At 38.9% G+C, this 20,795-nt stretch overlaps 1 protein-coding gene across 2 annotated transcripts in view; it reads right to left on the bottom strand.

The window, feature by feature from the left end:
* Positions 1-12,793, bottom strand: part of LOC124145462 — a 48,462-nt gene extending 35,669 nt beyond the window's left edge. For both annotated transcript variants that reach the window (XM_048386361.1, XM_048386367.1), the window contains exon 1: positions 12,647-12,793. In XM_048386361.1, the coding sequence (XP_048242318.1) occupies positions 12,647-12,757 (111 nt within the window). In that variant the 5' untranslated portion in view covers positions 12,758-12,793. The remainder of the gene's footprint in view (positions 1-12,646) is intronic.
* Positions 12,794-20,795: the final 8,002 nt, after the last annotated feature.

The following is a 20,795-nucleotide window of genomic DNA, read 5'->3' as shown; positions in this document are numbered from 1 at the left end:
AATTGGTAATGTCATTAATTGTGGAAATGTCATTAATTGTGGAAATGTCATTAATTGGTAATGTCATTAATTGTGGAAATGTCATTAATTGTGGAAATGTCATTAATTGTGGAAATGTCATTAATTGGTAATGTCATTAATTGTGGAAATGTCATTAATTGTGGAAATGTCATTAATTGTGAAAATGTCATTAATTGGTAATGTCATTAATTGTGGAAATGTCATTAATTGTGGAAATGTCATTAATTGTGGAAATGTCATTAATTGGTAATGTCATTAATTGTGGAAATGTCATTAATTGTGGAAATGTCATTAATTGGTTATGTCCATTTCTGGTGTCTCCCGCCGTGATATTGCTAAAAGCGGCCCCAAACTCATTAGATCGCGTACGTATTGCCAAAGTGTTGAAAGCAATAAAAACTACCAAACCAGTTCCATAACCATCTCTGCAAAAGAGTCGATTGTAAGATTCCGACTATATCGCGAGCATCAGATTTAGATTCAGCAGTTGAAATTTCAAGATACTAAGTAGAAATTTCAAGATACTAACTTGAAATTTCAAGATGTTATGCTGAAATTTCAAGATAATCGTCTTGAAATTTAAAGATGATAACTTGAAATTTCAAGTTAGTATCTTGAAATTTCAAGTCAGTATTTTAAAATTTCAACTTAGTATCTTGAAATTTCAAGAAAAAAACAAAAAGGTTTCCGTAGTAAATTGAAGTATGGGATAAACGTATGAGTAGAAAATAAAATGTGAAGAAAAATACATTCCTGCCTAAAACAGCAAAGGAACATAAACTGTCTTCTAAATCTTGCATCATTTTACAAAATACATGACCATCTATATGTATATGGTACCAATGTGAAGACATAAATATATAATACAAAATAGACATATCAAAAAGAAAACGGTAATAGCTATTAGTAATTCCATCCATGAATAAATGTTTACCCAATGTTGTTTATTGACGACAGCCAGTACAAGCAAAACCTTCTTTATTTATTTATTTATTTGTTTAACTCAGCAATATCCCAGCTAAATGACGGCGGTCTGTAAATAATCGAGTCTGAACCAGTCAATGCAGTGATTTAAAAATCATGATCATCGATCCACGCAGTTGGGATACGATGATATGTAGCAACCAAGTCAGCGAGCCTAACCACCCGATCCCGTTAGTCAACAAGCATAGTCGCCTTTTACGGCAAGCATTGTTTGCTTGAAGACCTATTCTAAATGCTGAAGCATCTGACACTTATAACGAATATAAATACATACCATGGGACCTTGAGTCATTGGGGTGTACAGTATGTTGTAAATACTACCATTAACTGCTGTTAAAACTGATTGTGTTTTCGGATAACATTGATCGGTAAATATATGTTATCGGGATGTATGTCACACATGTTCAACAGATGGCCTGTTGACAGTGTTAACGTCATCTGTCTGTTACTTTTATTTGTATTAATGACCACACCTGTGAGTGCGATGTTCTGCTTCAACTAAACATAACACCGTACGCCCACGACTTCCACACTACAGTAAACTACGGTTATAACGAACACGCTTATAGCGAACTAACGAACTTACTTTTTAGTCCCGACTATTTGCAGTAGTTATACTGTATATATGCTTATAACGAACTACGGTTATAACGAACTAAAAATAGTAGTCCCTTTGAGTTCGTTATAACCGTAGTTTACTGTATATGCGTATCAACAATTAACGCCCTCCCTTACCATTGCATACATCCCTGCCTCAACATGTCTCCATCCCTGTATACATAGCATGTGGTAAGAATGTGATACAGTAAACTGCGGTTATAACGAACACGCTTATAACGAACTAACGGATATAACGAACTAACTTTTTAGTCCCGACTATATGCTGTAGTTATGCTGTATATATGCTTATAACGAATTACGGTTATAACGAACTAAAATTAGTAGTCCTTTTGAGTTCGTTATAACCGTAGTTTACTGAAATATGAAAGGGATCAACTAGGAAATTACGCTTTTATACTACTCCAGTACACTTTTCCCAAAGGAATTTAGATTATGTAGAATGTGTAATTTACAGCTAATAGAGGATGGGTACCATTTTGTTCACATTTGTCCATTTTATCAGAATTTACGAATTACATACATCCATCAATGTACCAATTTCCAAATATATTTAAGTTTAATGAATTAATGTTTTCTATAAATATTAAAGTACTCAAGCCTTTGACTGCTTTTTTTTCCATTCATTGAATTTTAGAAATGATAAGATGAGAGACTCAATATGTTCACCACTGCCCACAAAGATATGTACTATAGGCCTATGGCCTTTCAGTATTTCTGTAATATAGATGATATAGAATACATTTTTACCTGCTACATATTTCAATGTTTTAGAAAGGCATACACGAGAACACATTTGAGACAAAAAGAGACCTCCCTGAACTCTTGACTTGCCTTTGCGTGTGTTTGTGACGGGAGGCACCGGTGGGCAGACATCATCACTATTTGATCATGATATAGATAAAAGCGACGAAACACTTTTCATAATCAAAATATAAATAAAAGCGTCAAAACCCTTTTCATAATCATAATACAAATAAAAGCGACAAAAACCTTTTCGTAATCATAATATTAATAAAAGCGACAAAACCCTTTTCATAATCATAATATAAATACGAGCGTAAAAGCGACAAAACCCTTTCCGAATTCATAAGAAATCTCATAAGAGTGAGTGAGTTAAAATTTAACGTCGCATCGGCTTTATTTCAGCCATATAGCGACATCTCATAAGTAAGAGTTGATAGTACGATTCCAAATATAATATGAGCATGTGTTTATGAATCACGATCAAATAATGACGATACCCAATAAACATATGCTTATGATATAGTCGGAATAGTACAACTTTCTACATTGCATATGTACAGCGAAGCATCAAAGTCCACGGTCTGATAATCTCGATAATTTACGTTCAGGGACATTGACGCGACTCGCTGAACATTCCCTCGAGACATGACCCTGCTAATCCTATCAGCCAAATATACACCCCCTCATCCTCATAAATCCGACCCCCGTGGGGAGGGAGCCCCGGGAAGTAACTGTAAGACACTGGTTATGACATTGTTGGATAAATCCTGACACAATTTCCATCAGGTTTAATTAGTTTAATACTATATATTTCGAATGTTATTTTATACTTAGTACATCACGTTAGTGTCATCAACGATGAAGGGGCAGATTGAAGCTCCCTCACTGCGCTTACTGCTTACAAAGACACAGTAATATTACTCCGTAAACAGGATTCGTTAAACCACAAATTTGTTATAAGGAAGGTTTCGCTGTTACCGAGGGAACGTTAAGACCAAGGTAGCTTGGTGCCGTTGCGTATAGGGAGAAAACGTCACACATAAAACTTCTCCCTTCTTTAAAACTGCTGCACTTTTTTAATGGAAATGCAACAACGGTATTTCAAAATAACATGCATGAAAAACAAAAATGCAAAAATGCATAAGTTCAGTAAAACTAATTTTAAATTAATAATATAAATTAAGAAAACATATGGGACCGTACGTTGTAATCATCCAAAAGAGGAGATCTGGCTTAAACGCTTTTAAAAATCACAATATGAAATATGATCTTAATTACCGTTACGCTTCAGTAAATCATCATATTCGAAGGGGAAAATGAATCCTTTTATGAATTATTGATTATTTAAATATATTATAAATTATATCATTTCTTTAATATCTTACATGTCCATCACAGAATAAAAAAAACCCCTCTTATCGGAGTACTTGTATCACGAAACAGCCCATTTCGCGTGTGTATACAACTAAGTGACTGGAACATCAAAAACAACGTATAACAGTAAATGGTATTTCACGGCCCTTATCACATGTGCATCGCGTAAAATACATATAACATAAAAACAGTACACTTAATTTCACAGAATATTAAATAATATCCATTTATCAAAATATTTACACGCCATGTGGTTTCATGTTTAAAACAAGATCTATTTACATATTGGTGCGATATGTATTAGTCATTTTTTTTAGCAACACAGTTTTGAATGTATTACATCAATATCTACCATGTCCATAGGGCTGTTTGCCCCGGATCGCATGAAAAGAGGTACAACCCGCTGTGACACCAGGATTGAATTACATATATTTCGTGCGTAACGCATAATTATATTTAAAATAAAATAGGCTTAAATGGAAGTTTTTGAAATAGCTTGTGGTTAGAATAGGGGGACTATTGAGTGTAAATTTATTTTGCAACAATACTGTCGCAGTAAAAACAGAATTGCGATTCTAATGTACTGGAAGTACAATTATTGCGAGATCATTGCACTATATGTAAAACTATTTCGATGTTATTACACTATAGGTAGAACTATTGCGGTATTATTACACTATAGGTACAACTATTGCGATATTATTATACTATAGGTACAACTATTGCGATATTATTGCTCTATAGGTACAACTATTTCGATGTTATTACACTATAGGTACAACTATTGCGATGTTATTACACTATAGGTACATCTATTGCGATATTATTACACTATAGGTAGAACTATTGCGGTATTATTACACTATAGGTACATCTATTGCGATATTATTATACTATAGGTACAACTATTGCGATATTATTGCACTATAGGTAGAACTATTGCGATGTTATTACACTAAAGGTACAACTATTGCGATATTATTGCACTATAGGTAGAACTATTGCGATGTTATTACACTAAAGGTACATCTATTGCGATATTATTGCACTATAGGTACAACTATTGCGATGTTATTACACAAAAGGTACATCTATTGTGATATTATTACACCATAGGTACAACTATTGCCATATTATTACACTAGAGGTCCAACTATTGTGATACTATTGCACTATAGGTACAACTATTGCGATATTATTATACTATAGGTCCAACTGTTGTGATATTATTATACTATAGGTACAACTATTGCGATGTATTTCACTATAGGTACAACTATTGCGATATTATTATACTATAGGTCCAACTATTGTGATATTATTACACTTAAGGTCCAACTATTGTGATATCATTGCATTATAGTGAGTGAGTGAGTTGAGTTTAACGCTTCTTTGAATAGTTTTTTAATTATTGCATGGCATGTCAGCTTGCTGTGGGGGAAAATCCTGAAGTGATGCATAGGTCATATATAGGTCTGTGGAAGCAAAACGTATCTATTACGTTTATGGATACAGTCGACGTTTTAACACGGCCTAGCTGTCAACTTTCCTTGTTGTAAGTTGTTATCGATATATTGCCATGGGGATTTGCAGGAAACTGGGTCGGTTGACAGGTCAAATATTTTTTTTTATTAAAACCTCTGCAAAACAATACGTAAGTTATAATTAATAAAGAAACAATCTTTCGAAGTTACAATACTACACTGCTACGCTACAATGGGAGCTTTTGTTTAAAATGGTTGAAAAACCATCTAATTGTGTTTTCGATTTTCATCTAATGAATAAATGGATAGATTTTTAAGTTTTGAGATATTTTTTTCAGATCTGTCTGCAAGTGTGTTAGGACTGTAGGGGCGATGGGGTACACTGAAGAACCGGGTTTGATTCCCCACATGGGTACAATGTGTGAAGCCCATTGCTGGTGTCCCCCGCCGTGATATTACTGGGATATTGCTAAAAGCGGCGTGGAACCATATTCACTAATTGTCAGGGTTAGCACATGTACATGTACCACGTGTGGTGTCTCCTTAGGCAAGTGACTTTGTTCGAAATGTGCCTCTGTTCACCCAGCAGTGAGTGGGTACCCGGTAGGATGAGATGGTAATGTGGCTGTTAACCTTCTAGCGCCTCACAGGCAGCTTGGGTTGTATACTCCCCAGGGAGCTGAGAATGAAAATCGAGTGCTCACTGATTCATTGACCGGGGTAATAATAGTGTAGCTCTATGAGCATCCACTTGGTGAATGGAATCTGGCGCATTATGATTATGATTATTATGATGATTATGATTATGATTATGATTATTATAATAAGATATAAATCGTTGTGTAGTAAGTCGTTGTAACTGGATCTTTATTGAAAAGAGGATTTATAGGGTTGGGGTGTGTGGCACTATTTACCAGGCGAGGTCCATTAACACGACTCAGCCGCGACCGTTAGCGACAAGCACAACCTCTTTAACGCCGCAACACGTGACCCTGAATAAACGTTGGGACTTTTACATACCTTTGTATTTATATCCAAACGGAAAATTTGATATATTAGAATTGATTTATTAACATTTGCTTTTCAATCACTGTTTTCTTCCTACCTTTGATTCAACATTCTCATATAACAAGTTAGGGTTAGCCGAGAAACATCCAGGTGACGAGGTCACTGGTCCCGGGGTTGTCAGTTGGCCGGGGGTGAAATACAAGATTTTCGTTCCCACATTTTCCATAAAAATATATTAAATAGGGGCTGAGATATTGTATACAATGTTACCCCACCCCTCAAATAACAATGTTGACGTTTTAAGTAACAATGCTAAAAAAACCCAAACTAATAAAATCTTAAAGAAAATTTGATGTTCCAAGTTTTTCTATGAACATCTATGGTGGCCATCTTGAATTTCAAGATGGCCGCCATTTTGAAGATGGCCGCCATTTTGACCTGTTTTCAATATCAAGATCTAATTTTATTCTTCAACATGGTCATGTAATATATCATATGAAAGCTTGTTACATTGTCTTTTCAATGATGTATGATGTATTCACTGACGTTTGTGGCAAATTGATCAATTGATTAAAACAAATGATATATTGATAGCTAATTTCTCTAGCGACAACAACCAACTCCCAAAGTTAGATTTCAATTCAAATGGACAAAGTTTGACTCAAAATTGTAGATATACTGCACTTTTGCCCGAGCATTCTACTAGTTTAACAAATGAGTGAAAAAAACACGTGAATACTTATAGTATTATGAAGTACCTCGGTATATAAAAAATACATCACAAGAGTCAAGGGCTGTGAAATATGGTCACTTCTAGTCTACGTCAGATTCCATCTCTTAGAGGTAGGTAAGTTGTTTCTGTTAAAGCATGACAGGGCACATTTGCATCAAAAGGAACATACCATGTTGCACTTAGCGCAGCTACACCTGGATGAGAAGAATCTCCCTGTTGTGCATTTACGGGTGAGCAATTCTAGACACAGTGACCGCCTCCGTGGTCTAGTGGTAGAGCGTCCGCCCGGAGAGCGGAAGGTCCGGGGTTCGATCCCCGACCGCGTCATACCAAAAGACGTTAAAAGATGGTACTTGTTGTTACCCTGTCTGGCGCTCGGCATTAAGGGGCTAAAACAAGGACTGGTCGGCTCGGAGTCAGTATACTGTGTCTGAGTGGGGTATTCATGTTAAACTGCGGCATGTTATCTCAGTGAGCTAGCACTATAAATCGGCATCAGTCCGGACTAGTACAAGCAGCCACACAAACACACACACGTACATGCACGTCGCTATATAAGTGCAATAATCTTGGACGCGACGTTAAACACCATTTCACCTCACCTCTAGACACAGTTCGTTCCTGGGTCATTAGGATGGGTGCCATGACATTCTCAGTAGACGTCCACATATACTCTTGTGTGGGTTGGAATTTCTCTAGGTCTCCAACATGTCAGGACTTAGTGTATTAATGCCAATTGCAGTAGATGCTGGATTGTACACTTTGATGACAAATGCTTCTGCCTTTTTCATGTCGAAGGCACCAGTTTCTTCTGTTGGTTACAACAATTCTGGTTGTGCGATAAATATGTTCCAGGTCGACTATTACCAGTGAACTGGCTTGTTGTGTCACAACCTGTAACCGCATGGAATGTTGCAGCTACAACATCTGGAGTGATGCACAGCATCAACTGGTATGAATCTAGGGTCTAGTACCTGTACTCATCCATATCTGAGCAGAAAACCGATGTTTATGATGTATCTAACGCATCAGTGTCTCGGCTGTGAATGACAAAACGGTTGTATCCATTGCAGGAGGCATCAATAACATGGATCATCTTCCGTGTATCTGCCTCTTCATGTGTTGATAGTAGATTTGGTATTTTATTATGATTTTATTTTGTGTGTGTTTTTAAGCATTGTTGCAATTATCCCACTCATCCTCGATATTAACATAATCTCTACAACCATATCACAATTGGTATTTGAGGGGTGGGGTCACATTGTATAAAATATCTCAGCTCCTTTTCAATATAATTTCATTTTGTTTTCTGTATAGGATAGCACAATGGTTAAGGCTGATTCTGATATGCAGTTATAGTGGTTTTATTGCCGAAATGCAATGGAATTAGTGTTTTACCTACTCACAAGATTTGAAAAAGAAGGAAAAAAACATGTTTTTATCAATGTTTTCACTGAGAATTAGAATAACAGTTAAATGAAACAAACTGCTTGCCACATTTATATAACCGAACATATTACCCGTAACCAAAGACATGATTTGGATAGTTTAATGACTTAATAAAAATGTTGCAGCCAATTTTGTCAAATTATGCATTTTTCCTTCAATTTATGCAATTTTGACCCCGTGAAAATTCATGCACACACTTGCAAGCTTACTACCCAATGAAAACTGTGTACAGATACCTTCTTTATGCAGTAGAAAAGAATACAGGAAGGTATACAGGAAAATGTTGGAACGAAAATCTAAACTAAGCCTCTTTTCCGATGATGGCTAAATGACTGTTGGAACTGTCCGTTTACTGGGTCTTGCAGGAAGAGTATTACCGCAACAGTTCGTGGCCAGCTGTTTGGTTTTTTGTTTCCCATTTCAGTGATATGTCCTCATGGCCTAATCTCAACACTCACAATCAGAGTTTGACGTATTAAATATTAGCTTACCCTTAGTTCAATGATACAAAATAAATAAATCAATATTTACTATTGTCGTCGCAACATATCATGTTCCGGCGACAATATTCATGAGAGAGTTGTTTTTATGCATTGTTATCATTTGTTGATACCAGGAACATTATTTAACGAATTAATATATAATGATGATGATTATAATAATAATAATAATAATAATAATAATAATAATAATAACAACAACAACAACAACAACAACAACAACAACAACAACAAGAAGAAGAAGAAGAAGAAGAAGAACAACAACAACAATAAGAACAACAACAACAATAATAATATTAATATTAAAATAAAAAATGCAGCAGAGAGGGTTTTGGTGATCCTGGCACAGACAGGCTGGTTAGGCTCATCATCAGCTCAGGGTCCCTTGCCCCCGTTACATGTTGCCCAGACAGCGAATGGTACTCCTCCCAGGTTCTCCTAGTCAAACCCTCCCAGAACTTTTCGGAGAATGTGAAGACTCCCAACACAGCGGCCTTTTGCATTACCCAGATTGTCAGAAGTGCTGTAGTCCTGGCAGCAAACCCGGGTACTCTCCCATTGTCAGTCAACAGATTGGGAGCTACCAAACCTAAGGCACCGAGAACAATGGGGAGCCGTACAACTTGGTACTTGCGATGCAAGCATAACATTTCGAAAGCGAGGCCTGCATATTTGCCATGTCAATCACATTATTGTCAAAATGGACAGAAAATTCAATGATGTAAATGATTTCATTGGATTTATAAAAAAGGACAAGATCGGGTCTGTTGGCTTGGATGGGTCTACGGCTGTATACGGGCCTATTCCAAAAAAATTGTATTTATCATTTTCCATGACGCCCTCTACATAGTCTGGGTCGTACCATGGATGGATCTCTGCATCAAAACCACAAGCATGGCGAAGACGGTAAAAAAAAAGATCGAGCCACTCCATTATGTCGCTTAAGTTGGGCATCCACTGACATTGTGTTGGACAGTCTCATGAACTTCATTGCCTAATCTATATTTCATATTTACTTTTTGATGCAAAATCACACATTCGCGGTTTCGAGTGGGAAGTGACTGGTCTTGAGCAGGAAACAAAGCCTTCTGTTTCAAATTTAAGGCCAGCCGACGTCATCCATGCGAAGGATTCACTGCACATAAACTCGACACACTGCACATAAACTCGACACACTGCACATAAACTCGACACACTGCACATAAACTCGACACACTGCACATAAACTCGACACACTGCACATAAACTCGACACACTGCACATAAACTCGACACACTGCACATAAACTCGACACACTGCACATAAACTCGACACACTGCACATAAACTCGACACACTGCACATAAACTCGACACACTGCACATAAACTCGACACACTGTACATAAACTCGACACACTGCACATAAACTCGACACACTGCACATAAACTCGACACACTGCACATAAACTCGACACACTGCACATAAACTCGACACACTGCAAATAAACTCGACACACTGCACATAAACTCGACACACTGCACATAAACTCGACACACTGCACATAAACTCGACACACTGCACATAAACTCGACACACTGCACATAAACACGAAGCAGTGGTCATTCAGACAGCATCTGCTGGATAAACCAAACCGGTGCCCATTTGATAAGGCACTAGGCTTGGTTGAAACTCATTTCAATAGCGTCCAGCAGTACAGAACCATCAACAAAATCAACAATGACATTGAGATTATGTCTACATCCTTGGGCCGTTTAAGAAACCTGTGGAATGCCTTGTTTTCACAATGCCCCACACGATAATAATAATAATAATAACAACAACAACAACAACCATAATAATAATTGCGATCATAACACTGAGGCTGTAAATTTCATACAATAGTCGACAGTCGCAGTGCTAAGGTTTTACTGAATAGTCATTTGAGATTCTGTGATGAATTTGTTGTGGTTAACGCCGCATTGAACATTATTTCTGCTATATCAGGGCGTGTCTATTCAATAGGAGAGAAAGGGTGGCCATGGTCGCAAACCTTCCCCCTTTGGTTGAACCCAGGAGCACATGTAGGTGTTGACAGATCAGTAATAATCTCAGACTCGAACCCCAAACAGCTGATTAAGAGGCGAAGCTCTGCATATGCGAAGGGCGGCGCCTGGCACAGCGGAGCAACTGTAGATAAAGCATAAGCCAGATGTTCGGTAACACTCTGGGTGTAATATTCAGGGCACCGTTCCACAAAGCGATCTTAGCGCTACGACTATCGTAAGCCAATGTTAAAGTATGGGAGCTACGATCACCTTAGCTAAGATGGCTTTGTGGAACGGGGCCCTGACGAGCGAACGCTGTACCCATTCAACCACCCTCCACGCGTACACAGGTCAGGCAGAGACTTACCTCATCGCTACATTTCGGACAGAATTGGTTACCTAGACGACGCTTCCCTGCATCCGTTACAGCCGTGTCTGGCCATGACCGGTGGTAAACGGACAAAATCGACGAATGCTTAATGCTACAAATTAACATATACATTAGTCTCGATGGACACCTCATTAGCATATGTACATTACCTACTTATGTTGCATGTATGGGATACAGCATTGTCATTAATCTGTCACCTAAAATACAAGGTCTATCTTAATTACACATTTATCTGATCATACATCAGCGTGTATTCATAATACAATCTTAATTAAAAAAAACATTGTTGATATTGCTGTAACGGCGGGAACGTTTTTAACTGCGGATTATCTGATGATATTGGCATTTCTAGTACGTGTGATTAAGTCAATGGTTACAATTTTTTCACAGACAGAATGTGACATTCACAGTTTAACACAGGTCATTGATTATGACGGGTGGATGAAATGCTAGCATGGGCTCCTGGCGGTGGAAAATATAGTCCCTCGTTACATACACACATGAGTGAGTGAGTGAGTGGGGTTTAACGCCGCTTTGAACAGTATCGCAGTTATATCACGACGTGTCAGCTTAATGTGGGAGGAAAGCCCGAAGTGATGCAGGTCTCAGACGTTTACCACTTCGGTGAAACCCAGGAGCATGGGAATGGTGCTGACAAACCTAGAATCGTTCCGGATTAGAACCCAGGGTCATAGGTTTCTGGCAGATTTACACACTTCCGCACAACTGATTGAAGCGCCTTGGACGACTGGGCCACCCTTACTTCCCCTTAATATACAGCATCAAAACGCAACTTAAGGGACAATAGGGCGGTAGGTCATTAACGACAAGATGACTCCGGTAGTGTGGGGTCGAATCCTGGATTGGACTCAACCCCAAAAAGTACTAGAACCTGTACTTTACTAAGAAAGTGTTATCCCAGATATAACATTTGATAAGATTACACAACTTCTATAATTACACATTTCCACTATTTGGAGTTTATAAATACCCATCGACCTACGTGATTATAAAAAAAGTAACAAATTAAGTAAAAGAATATTAAATATTAAAAATAAATCCATAGAATATACAATATAACATCCAATACATATGATTCAGATGTGCCATGATGTATTCTACTTCCTATATGACTCAGTTACTTTTACTGTTTTACATTCATGACTAACAGTAAACTCAACACTTGATTGCATTTGATAAAACTACAACATGACGTACGCCTCCCAACCTCACAATATGTACCACTGTAGTTTAACACTGATGTCGGACAAACAGTATACTATGGTGAATACCCCGTTGGTTAAACACCTACCTTGATGGAACAGGACCACACGGCGTTGGAGACCAATAAGATAGGTGCTGTTGTAATATACCGAGTCCCTTTTATACGCATCGGCAACCAACGCAAGCGGCCCATTAACATAAGTCAGTCAAGCGGCGAGACGCCTGTGTTGAAAAATGATCGGAGTACCATGGCAAAGTATTATTAATTTTTCTGTCAACTCTGCGTATGTTCAATAACATTATTTTTTAAAGATGATTTTATATATCGTTATTTTACGAGACGCATGCGTATTATTGGCATGGGTCTTTTGATGTCATTAGGATGAGAGGGGTCATGGCAAGTTATATGGTGGCGTTACATTATTTCATAGGCGATATTATCGCAGTCACATGGCTGGGATATTACTGAGTGGGGCGTAAACAATATGCAAACAGGCGATATTCTTTGTACTCAAATGTATGCAAATATGCGATTTGGTTTTGAAGGAAAGCATTTTGGATGTGTGGGAATTTTCTAGTTGACGGTAGACGGCTGCATAGCTGGGAATACTGGCCTATTTGTTTGATAATTCGTTGTCACAACTCCGACATGACTACAAATGACACAAGCTATTGAGTAAGATGTTACGTCAGGTTCAACAATACTCCAACAATTTCACAACGAGGGGACACAATTAAAATATGTTGTACCCATGTGGGGAATCGATGCTGGCTGATCTCCGTGTCCTGCCAACCTTGAAACTAAACTGGTTCCCGGCTCCAAATGTGCGTCGTCAACTTGCCATTTACACACTTGTCCATAACTATAGAACACTGAACTCGCTCCCGTGTAATACCAATTTTATGAAACGAGTGAATAGTTCTGGTATCTGACGAGCAAAAGCGTTGACATTTTTAACGTTATACTGTTGAGTTTGAAGAGGCTGACACCTACACGATCCACGGCATAATCCAATTTAGTTGAACAGAATAATACTTCAAACACGTCAAACGTTGACACATATAAATTTAATACCATCAACGGTTCACCTTTAGAATTCCGTCCGTCCTTTACACACAGTTATCGTAGCGCTAAGGTTATGGCAACTCACATACTTTAACTCGACTGATCGCCTTGTGGAATGGGGCCTTGCACCTCAATGTTTACAATCACGTCACAATACCCGATGACCTAATTTGTGGAATTTTGTTGCAAGATCCATCGGCGAAACAATGCCATGTGACGTCAGCCTAGCAACAAGGTTGCTAGGGTCATCGAGAGTGCACAAGCTCCTCACAGTGATCTATCATCTCCACACGCAATGTCGTTGAATAAGCCTAGGGATGTTGAGAGCTTTCAATATTTGTTCGTGAAACGTGTTCCGAGAGTACATAAGCACGCGTTTTGGTATTACACAATGTGTAATACAGCTGTATGTTTATTAAACGGGTGATCTCTTTACGGGCAAGTGATAATAAAGGTTTACAAAATTCCTAAACATGTTATGAAGTAGACTGACTGACTGACTGAGTATGGTTTTACGCCGCTTTTAGCAATATTCCAGCAATATCACGGCGGGGGACACCAGAAATGGGCTCCACACTTTGTACCCATGTCGGGAATCGAACCCGGGTCTTCGGCGTGACGAGCGAACGCTTGAACCACTAGGCTACCCGACCGCCCGTTATGAAGTAGAGAACCTGCCACAGGCTTGCCCCCTGGATGCCAGAGAGACATGTATGTCATTCCACTTCAACCCTCACTTTGTAGTCGGGGCACTGGTGGCCCAGTCGTCTAAGGCACCGCGATTCGCTGTGCAGAGTTACGTCCCTTGGGCACGCCAAAAACCTATGATTGTGGGTTCGAATCCCGGTTCGCCCCGATTATGTTATTAGGTTTGTCAGCACCAGACCCGTGCTCGTGGGTTTCACCGAAGTGGTAAACGTCTGAGACCTGCATCACTTCGGGCTTTCCTCCCACATTAAGCTGACACGCCGTGATATAACTGGAATAATGTTAAAAGCGGCGATAAACCCAACTCACTCATTCAGTTTGTAGTCGAATAAAATTCAAACTGCACCACGCACCCAGATACACTTCACAGTTTTGAATACTGTGGGGGTGTCCCTGTTTGGTCATACCATCCACTGGCATTTTATCCAAGGAAAATTAATGAAAATGTCCCCTGAAATTTAGGTACATACAAAATGTCGCCTTTTTTACACATGACTAAATCACCACTCACAGCGTTATTTACAGCATGTTTTGAAATATAAATTTCGGATATTTACTCGGAGAAATGAATTTAAAAAATGGCATAGAATCTATTAGTGATCACGGGTATCTGTCTTTTATCAAATCACCAATGATCATTCCAAAACGTCGCCGATAACACTAGTATCGTTTAGAATGTTTTGGAAAATACGCAAACACGAACGCCGTACGTAGTGAACATTCCGCCATAATGGATAGTGTTTACAAAATCACGTTTCACGTGTATACCGGTTATGAGAAGCCTGTAGCATCACGTATATTTCAAACTCAGCCACATACATACATCACTGAATTCCTCATACAGAGTAGAAGCAAATGACAAATGGTCTTTGTCACCAGGTGTCTAGATGAAATCAAGCAAAATAAATTAGGTGTGAAAACGAACGCTGTGCTCGAAAAATTGCACTTGTTTGACGTGTAAACAAAGCAAAATTCAGATGTTACACGGTGTAGTATTTTCTTCTATTTTGCACTATCCATTTGTCTATTCGTTAAATTCATTGGCGCATCAATTTCAGAACATGCATGGATAGAGAATCGTATGAAGAATTAGGGAACTAAAAATGGTTGATATTATCAACTGAAATTTCCGTCATGTGTGACGCCACGACTGACGTAAAATCACGCACAACGACAACGGTATTTATTGGAATTTCTGACTATTTCCGTTGGTTTCAATGAAAAATACCACAACAACAAATAACAGAACACTGAATGTTTCTGATTACTTACATGTCACATTTATGTATATACGATCCCTGAATCAACGAAAGTCCCCTCGTAATATCCCGCGTACTATTGACAGTGAACACGCCATTTTGTAAAAGTCTGTCACCGGTAGTGATGTCATACGCCAACATTTTTGTACATATTTGGTCATTTCTTTGAGGTGGTTGGTTTGTTGTTTAACGCCGCACTCAGCAATATTCCAGCTATATGACGGCGGTCTGTAAATAATCGAATCTGAACCAGACAATCCAGTGATTAATGTCATGAGCATCGATCCACGCAATTGGGATCATTGACATGCATCAACCAAGTCAGCGAGCCTGACCACCCGATCCCGTTAGTCGCCTTTTACGACAAACATAGTCACCTTTTACGGCAAGCATGGGTTGCTGAAGACCTTTTCTATCCCGGAATCTTCACGGGTCTCTTTGAGGTGAAGGTCCTTGAATGAAAGCACACATATCCTGCTGTTTACAGTTTCAATTATGATGTAGACTTTGCATATCTTTAATACATTTTTTCACACATTTAATTTCACTTTGGATATTTGTCAATGTTCAATTTGATATCATACGTATAGGCCACAACATGTATGAACCTTTGATAATCTCCTGTTTGTTTTAACATTGGTAACATATGAAATTGAGAAGTTTATAGTTTATACGATATTTCTTTAATTTGGACAAGTGATACATCATTACCTTACGTTGAGTCACAAATTTTTGACAATGCAGTGAATAATGAACTGTACAATGTGCAGAAATGCTTTGTAATGCTATATTGAGTTATACAGCAAAACAACCGGACGAAGTAAGAGAACCTCTTCTCTGTTATTGTTTGGGGATAGTTGAAATGAATTAATGAAAGGTTCGATGCCACAGAGATAACTCCTTTTGAGGATGATGCCCATGTCTGTTGTCATTTTGTTTTAGCATGGCAGAACTTTATGTTCAGTATGGTGGAAATCAGTTTTCTAAGAAAGCATCCCGAAAGACCCCATACCATCTTTCCAACGATCTTGAAAATTATCATCATAATCACTTAACACAGGTTTGATTTATGTAAATAGTTACTAAATCATCCATGTTTAAAAGAAAATCGACATCTGACCGCACCCAGGGGCAATCTTAGACTACATTACTAGCATAGTATTATTTGTAACAGAAAAGGAATGTCTCTTTCATACTGCTGTCACTCAGTTACAACGTTGTACAAATTTAGAAGTGAATTAATAGAAAACCATCCATTATGATTCTGCACATGTGTTAAGTGACGGACATTGACTGCAGTTTGAATGCAGTTTAATAAAATATAACTAGAAAATATCAACATCGGCCATGGGTTTAATTATTGCTATTCTATTCCAATTTCAATGTTTTCAACAGAAGTTTCATCATTTTAAACGTAATAATCTAATAAACATATTGCAACCACATACAAGTCGTACAACACATTTCTATTTTGTCAGAAGAGTCACATCATATATCTTACGAGTTATTCCTGGTTTTGTGCCAACTTTTAAACATAAACTTTTTTGACGTCATGGAATGAAAAGACAAAGTTAGGAATATTTTCAGTGCGACACTTATATTGTATATATATCGACATATATTAACTTCCTACATGCGTATCTCGTTCAAATACCTGAGAATATTTGATTCGCTCAAAGTTTTCTGACAAGTGTAAAATAAATATTTTTTTCGCTTAGTACAATTTGGGGGTGTCTTCGAAAACCTGTGAAATGTTTATGCAAAGAAAACTATGTTTACTATCATTTCTCTAACATATTGATATCATGTTCGTAAAGTGTATGAAGACAATAATTTTTTAAATTTAATTTCCTACAGTTAAGTAAAATTTAAAGTTTGAAGGTCTTTCCTGCACCAGATGCTGGAGCATCTAACAAAATAACTTAAAGTAGTTTGTGACGCATCTCAAGGGGAGGCTTTTGTAGAAGGGTTGCGCTTCGTCTAAAAATAGCGACCAATGAAACATTACATAACATAGTGTATGTTCACAGCCATCGTCTCATTGGCCTGTACCGGCTTCTATATATTGTGACATTAGAGCTTAACCTTGTAACAACCAGATTAAGTCACGTGACTTCAGCACCCCATGCTTGTCGTAAAAGGCGACTAACGGGATCGGAAGGTCAAGATCGATAATATGATGTCAATCATTCGATTGTCTGGTCGATTATTTAAAGACCGTCGTCATTAACCTGAGCGCGGCGTTAAACAACAACAAACAAACAAACAAACTTCTATAATCATTGCGGTGCTGTGGTTCTTTCATTCTTCAAGGGGGCGGTGGGGTAGCCTTGTGGTTAAAGCGTTCGCTCGTCACGACAAAAGCCCGGGTTCGATTCATCCCATGGGTACAGTGAGTGAGTGAGTGAGTGAGTAGGGTTAAACGCCGCTTTTAACAGTATTCCAGTTACATCACGGCGTGTCAGCTTTATGTGGGAGGAAAGCCCGAAGTGTTGCAGGTCTCAGATGTTTACCACTTCGGTGAAACCCGCGAGTACGGGTATGGTGCTGACAAACCTAGAAACATAATCGGGGCGAACCGGGATTCGAACCCACAATCATAGGTTTCTGGTGTGCCCAAGGGACGCAACTCTGCACAGCGAATCGGGGTGCCTTAGACGACTGGGCCACCCGTGCCCCCTCACATGGGTACAATTTCTAATGTCCCTCTCCGTGATATTACTGGAATGTTGCGAAAAGTGGCGTTAAACCATACTCACTCACTCTGACATTATGGACCCCGTGGGGAGCCGAATTAGAGTAAGTACCCACCAGTCTATGTTGGTCGTAAGACGCGACAGGATTGCGTGCCATCGCACCCCGACGTCATGGATTTTTGCTCATAATATCAATCACTGGTTTGTATGATCCATATTCGATTATTTACAGGCCTCTGTCATTTAGCTCGAACACTGCTCTGTGTGACGTTAAACAGTAAACAGAAAAGCAAATGTCTTAACACAGGTGATATCTGAACGATATTTGACAAAACGCAAGTGTCCGGATAAGCGAGGTTTGCTGTATCGTGATGCCAAGTGGGCTTCTTTGTTTTAGAAGCTCCTATTACAAGATGCATTGTGCCCCTACGTCTCCAATAGTCTAGTGGATAGAGAGGGGGCATGGGTGGTCCAGTCGTCTAAGGCGCCGCAATTCGCTGTGCAGAGTTGCGTCCTTTGGGCACGCCAGAAACCTATGATTGTGGGTTCGAATCCAGGTTCGCCCCGATTATGTTTTCTAGGTTTGTCAGCGCCATACCCGTGCTCATGGGTTTCACCGAAATTGTAAACGTCTAAGATCTGCATCACTTCGGGCTTTCCTCCAACAACAAGCTGACACGCCGCGATATAACTGGAATACTGTTAAAAGCGACGTTAAACCCAACTCACTCACTCACTCACACGGGTCGAATATCAAAAGACGTCAAAAGATGGTACAAATTTTTTCCCCACCTGGCGCACGGCATTAAGGGGCTAAAACAAGAACTGGTCGGCTCGGAGTCAGCATACTGCGTCTGAGAGGGGTATTCACATTAAACTGCGGTATGGTATGTCAGTAACTATTAAATCGTCACAACACGCACGCAAGCATACAATACATTCTGAAAACATGTTGATTTCATTTCCAATGCGTCGGACAACACGATTTTATATAAAGTCAATCTAGCAACACGCACCACAGACACGTATACCTAGCTTTAGCTGTCACTATTTATCATGCAAATACACACATCATTAATGCAACCGAACATATGTCTGATATAGATGTTTCACAACCAAAAAAGGTTTTCATCAATACTTGTGGCGTGTGAACATCTTCAATTATACTGCAGTACGTATCTATCAACCACTGTACAAGCAATGGACACTGACCCAAGTGGGGAATCGAACTCGGTCCGTCGGCGTGACGAGCGGACGCTTTAACCACAAGGCTACTCCCCACCCCCTGTATTTAAGAAAGAAAAGATCAGCAAAGGTAAATGAACAGTGAGAACAATACCATGTTAGTATTTTGTGAACATAAGAAGCCCAAGTTATCAAACCACAGTTATCAGAAAACACTTAAGGTATCTTTCTTTAAGGGGCGGTGGGACGGCTTCGTGGTTTACGCGTTCGCTCGTCACGCAAAAGACTCGGGTTCGATTCCCCACATGGGTGCAATGCGTGAGGCCTTTTCTGGTGTCCCTCGCCGTGATATTGCTGGAATATTGCTAAAAGCGGCGTAAAACCGTACTCACTCACTTTTCGTTGACATATGTGCTTTAAAACTGGCATTCTTACTTTTTTCAATGTGCATATAACACAAAATGGCAATATTCTAGTCATGGCGGAGCTTGCAATCCCACATTAGGGAATATTTTGAGTGGGTAAATATGCACCATTCCCAATTTGTGTGCTCACATTTCTCTAATTTACGGAACTGATAAGGTTGTACTTGAAGCTCAAATATTTTGACAGATAGTGTTCCAAATTTGGTAATAATGTTATATCAATTAGGACTGGCTCGATCGTCAGTAAATTACTGAGTGAGTGCGATAGTTGTTGCGGCGCTCCATATGACAGGGATGGGATGGAGTGGACAAGACGTTTTGCATGACCCTCCCTTGAAAGTTAAAATGCAAAAGGCGTTGTATTTTAGTGTATATTAATTGTACAGTTTATCACGATCCTCCTCACATATGAGTATTATTTTCTAGAGACTGTCATATTATTTGCCCCGGCCCATTCTCTCTCTCTCTCTCTACCCCTCAAACACCGCCACCCATCCTCCCCTTCCACGCACACGACAACAGTGTTATAGTCAGGCGCGTTTTTGACTTGACAACATATCTAGGACCGCCAGTTTTAGACATTTATGTTGCAGCTGTGTAAACTGCAAACTAATAAAACAAATTTAAAAAATCAAAATCGACTCGAATCGAAAGCTAAAAAATACATATGAAGCCTAAATTTCACGCGCATGTTGTAAAACCGTTACTGTTTATTTCCCCCAAAGCAATAAATACAGATATCGCTGTGCTAGGATATAATCTTGGCGTTAACCAAAGAAGATATAAACAAAACCACTAAAAAAGTCTTGCTTCAAAGTCTGCTTTTAAATATCAAGTCTGTTTTTTTCAACAAGCATGTAAACATGGTGTCCTCGGAGTTATCTCCCCATGGTTCCGG

This window comes from Haliotis rufescens, unplaced genomic scaffold, assembly GCF_023055435.1.
Source record: "Haliotis rufescens isolate VD_foot unplaced genomic scaffold, xgHalRufe1.0.p SCAF_10, whole genome shotgun sequence".
NCBI classification, from domain to species: domain Eukaryota; kingdom Metazoa; phylum Mollusca; class Gastropoda; order Lepetellida; family Haliotidae; genus Haliotis; species Haliotis rufescens.
The sequence above is the reverse complement of the archived record's forward strand: the minus strand, read 5'-3'. Positions and strand labels throughout refer to the sequence as shown.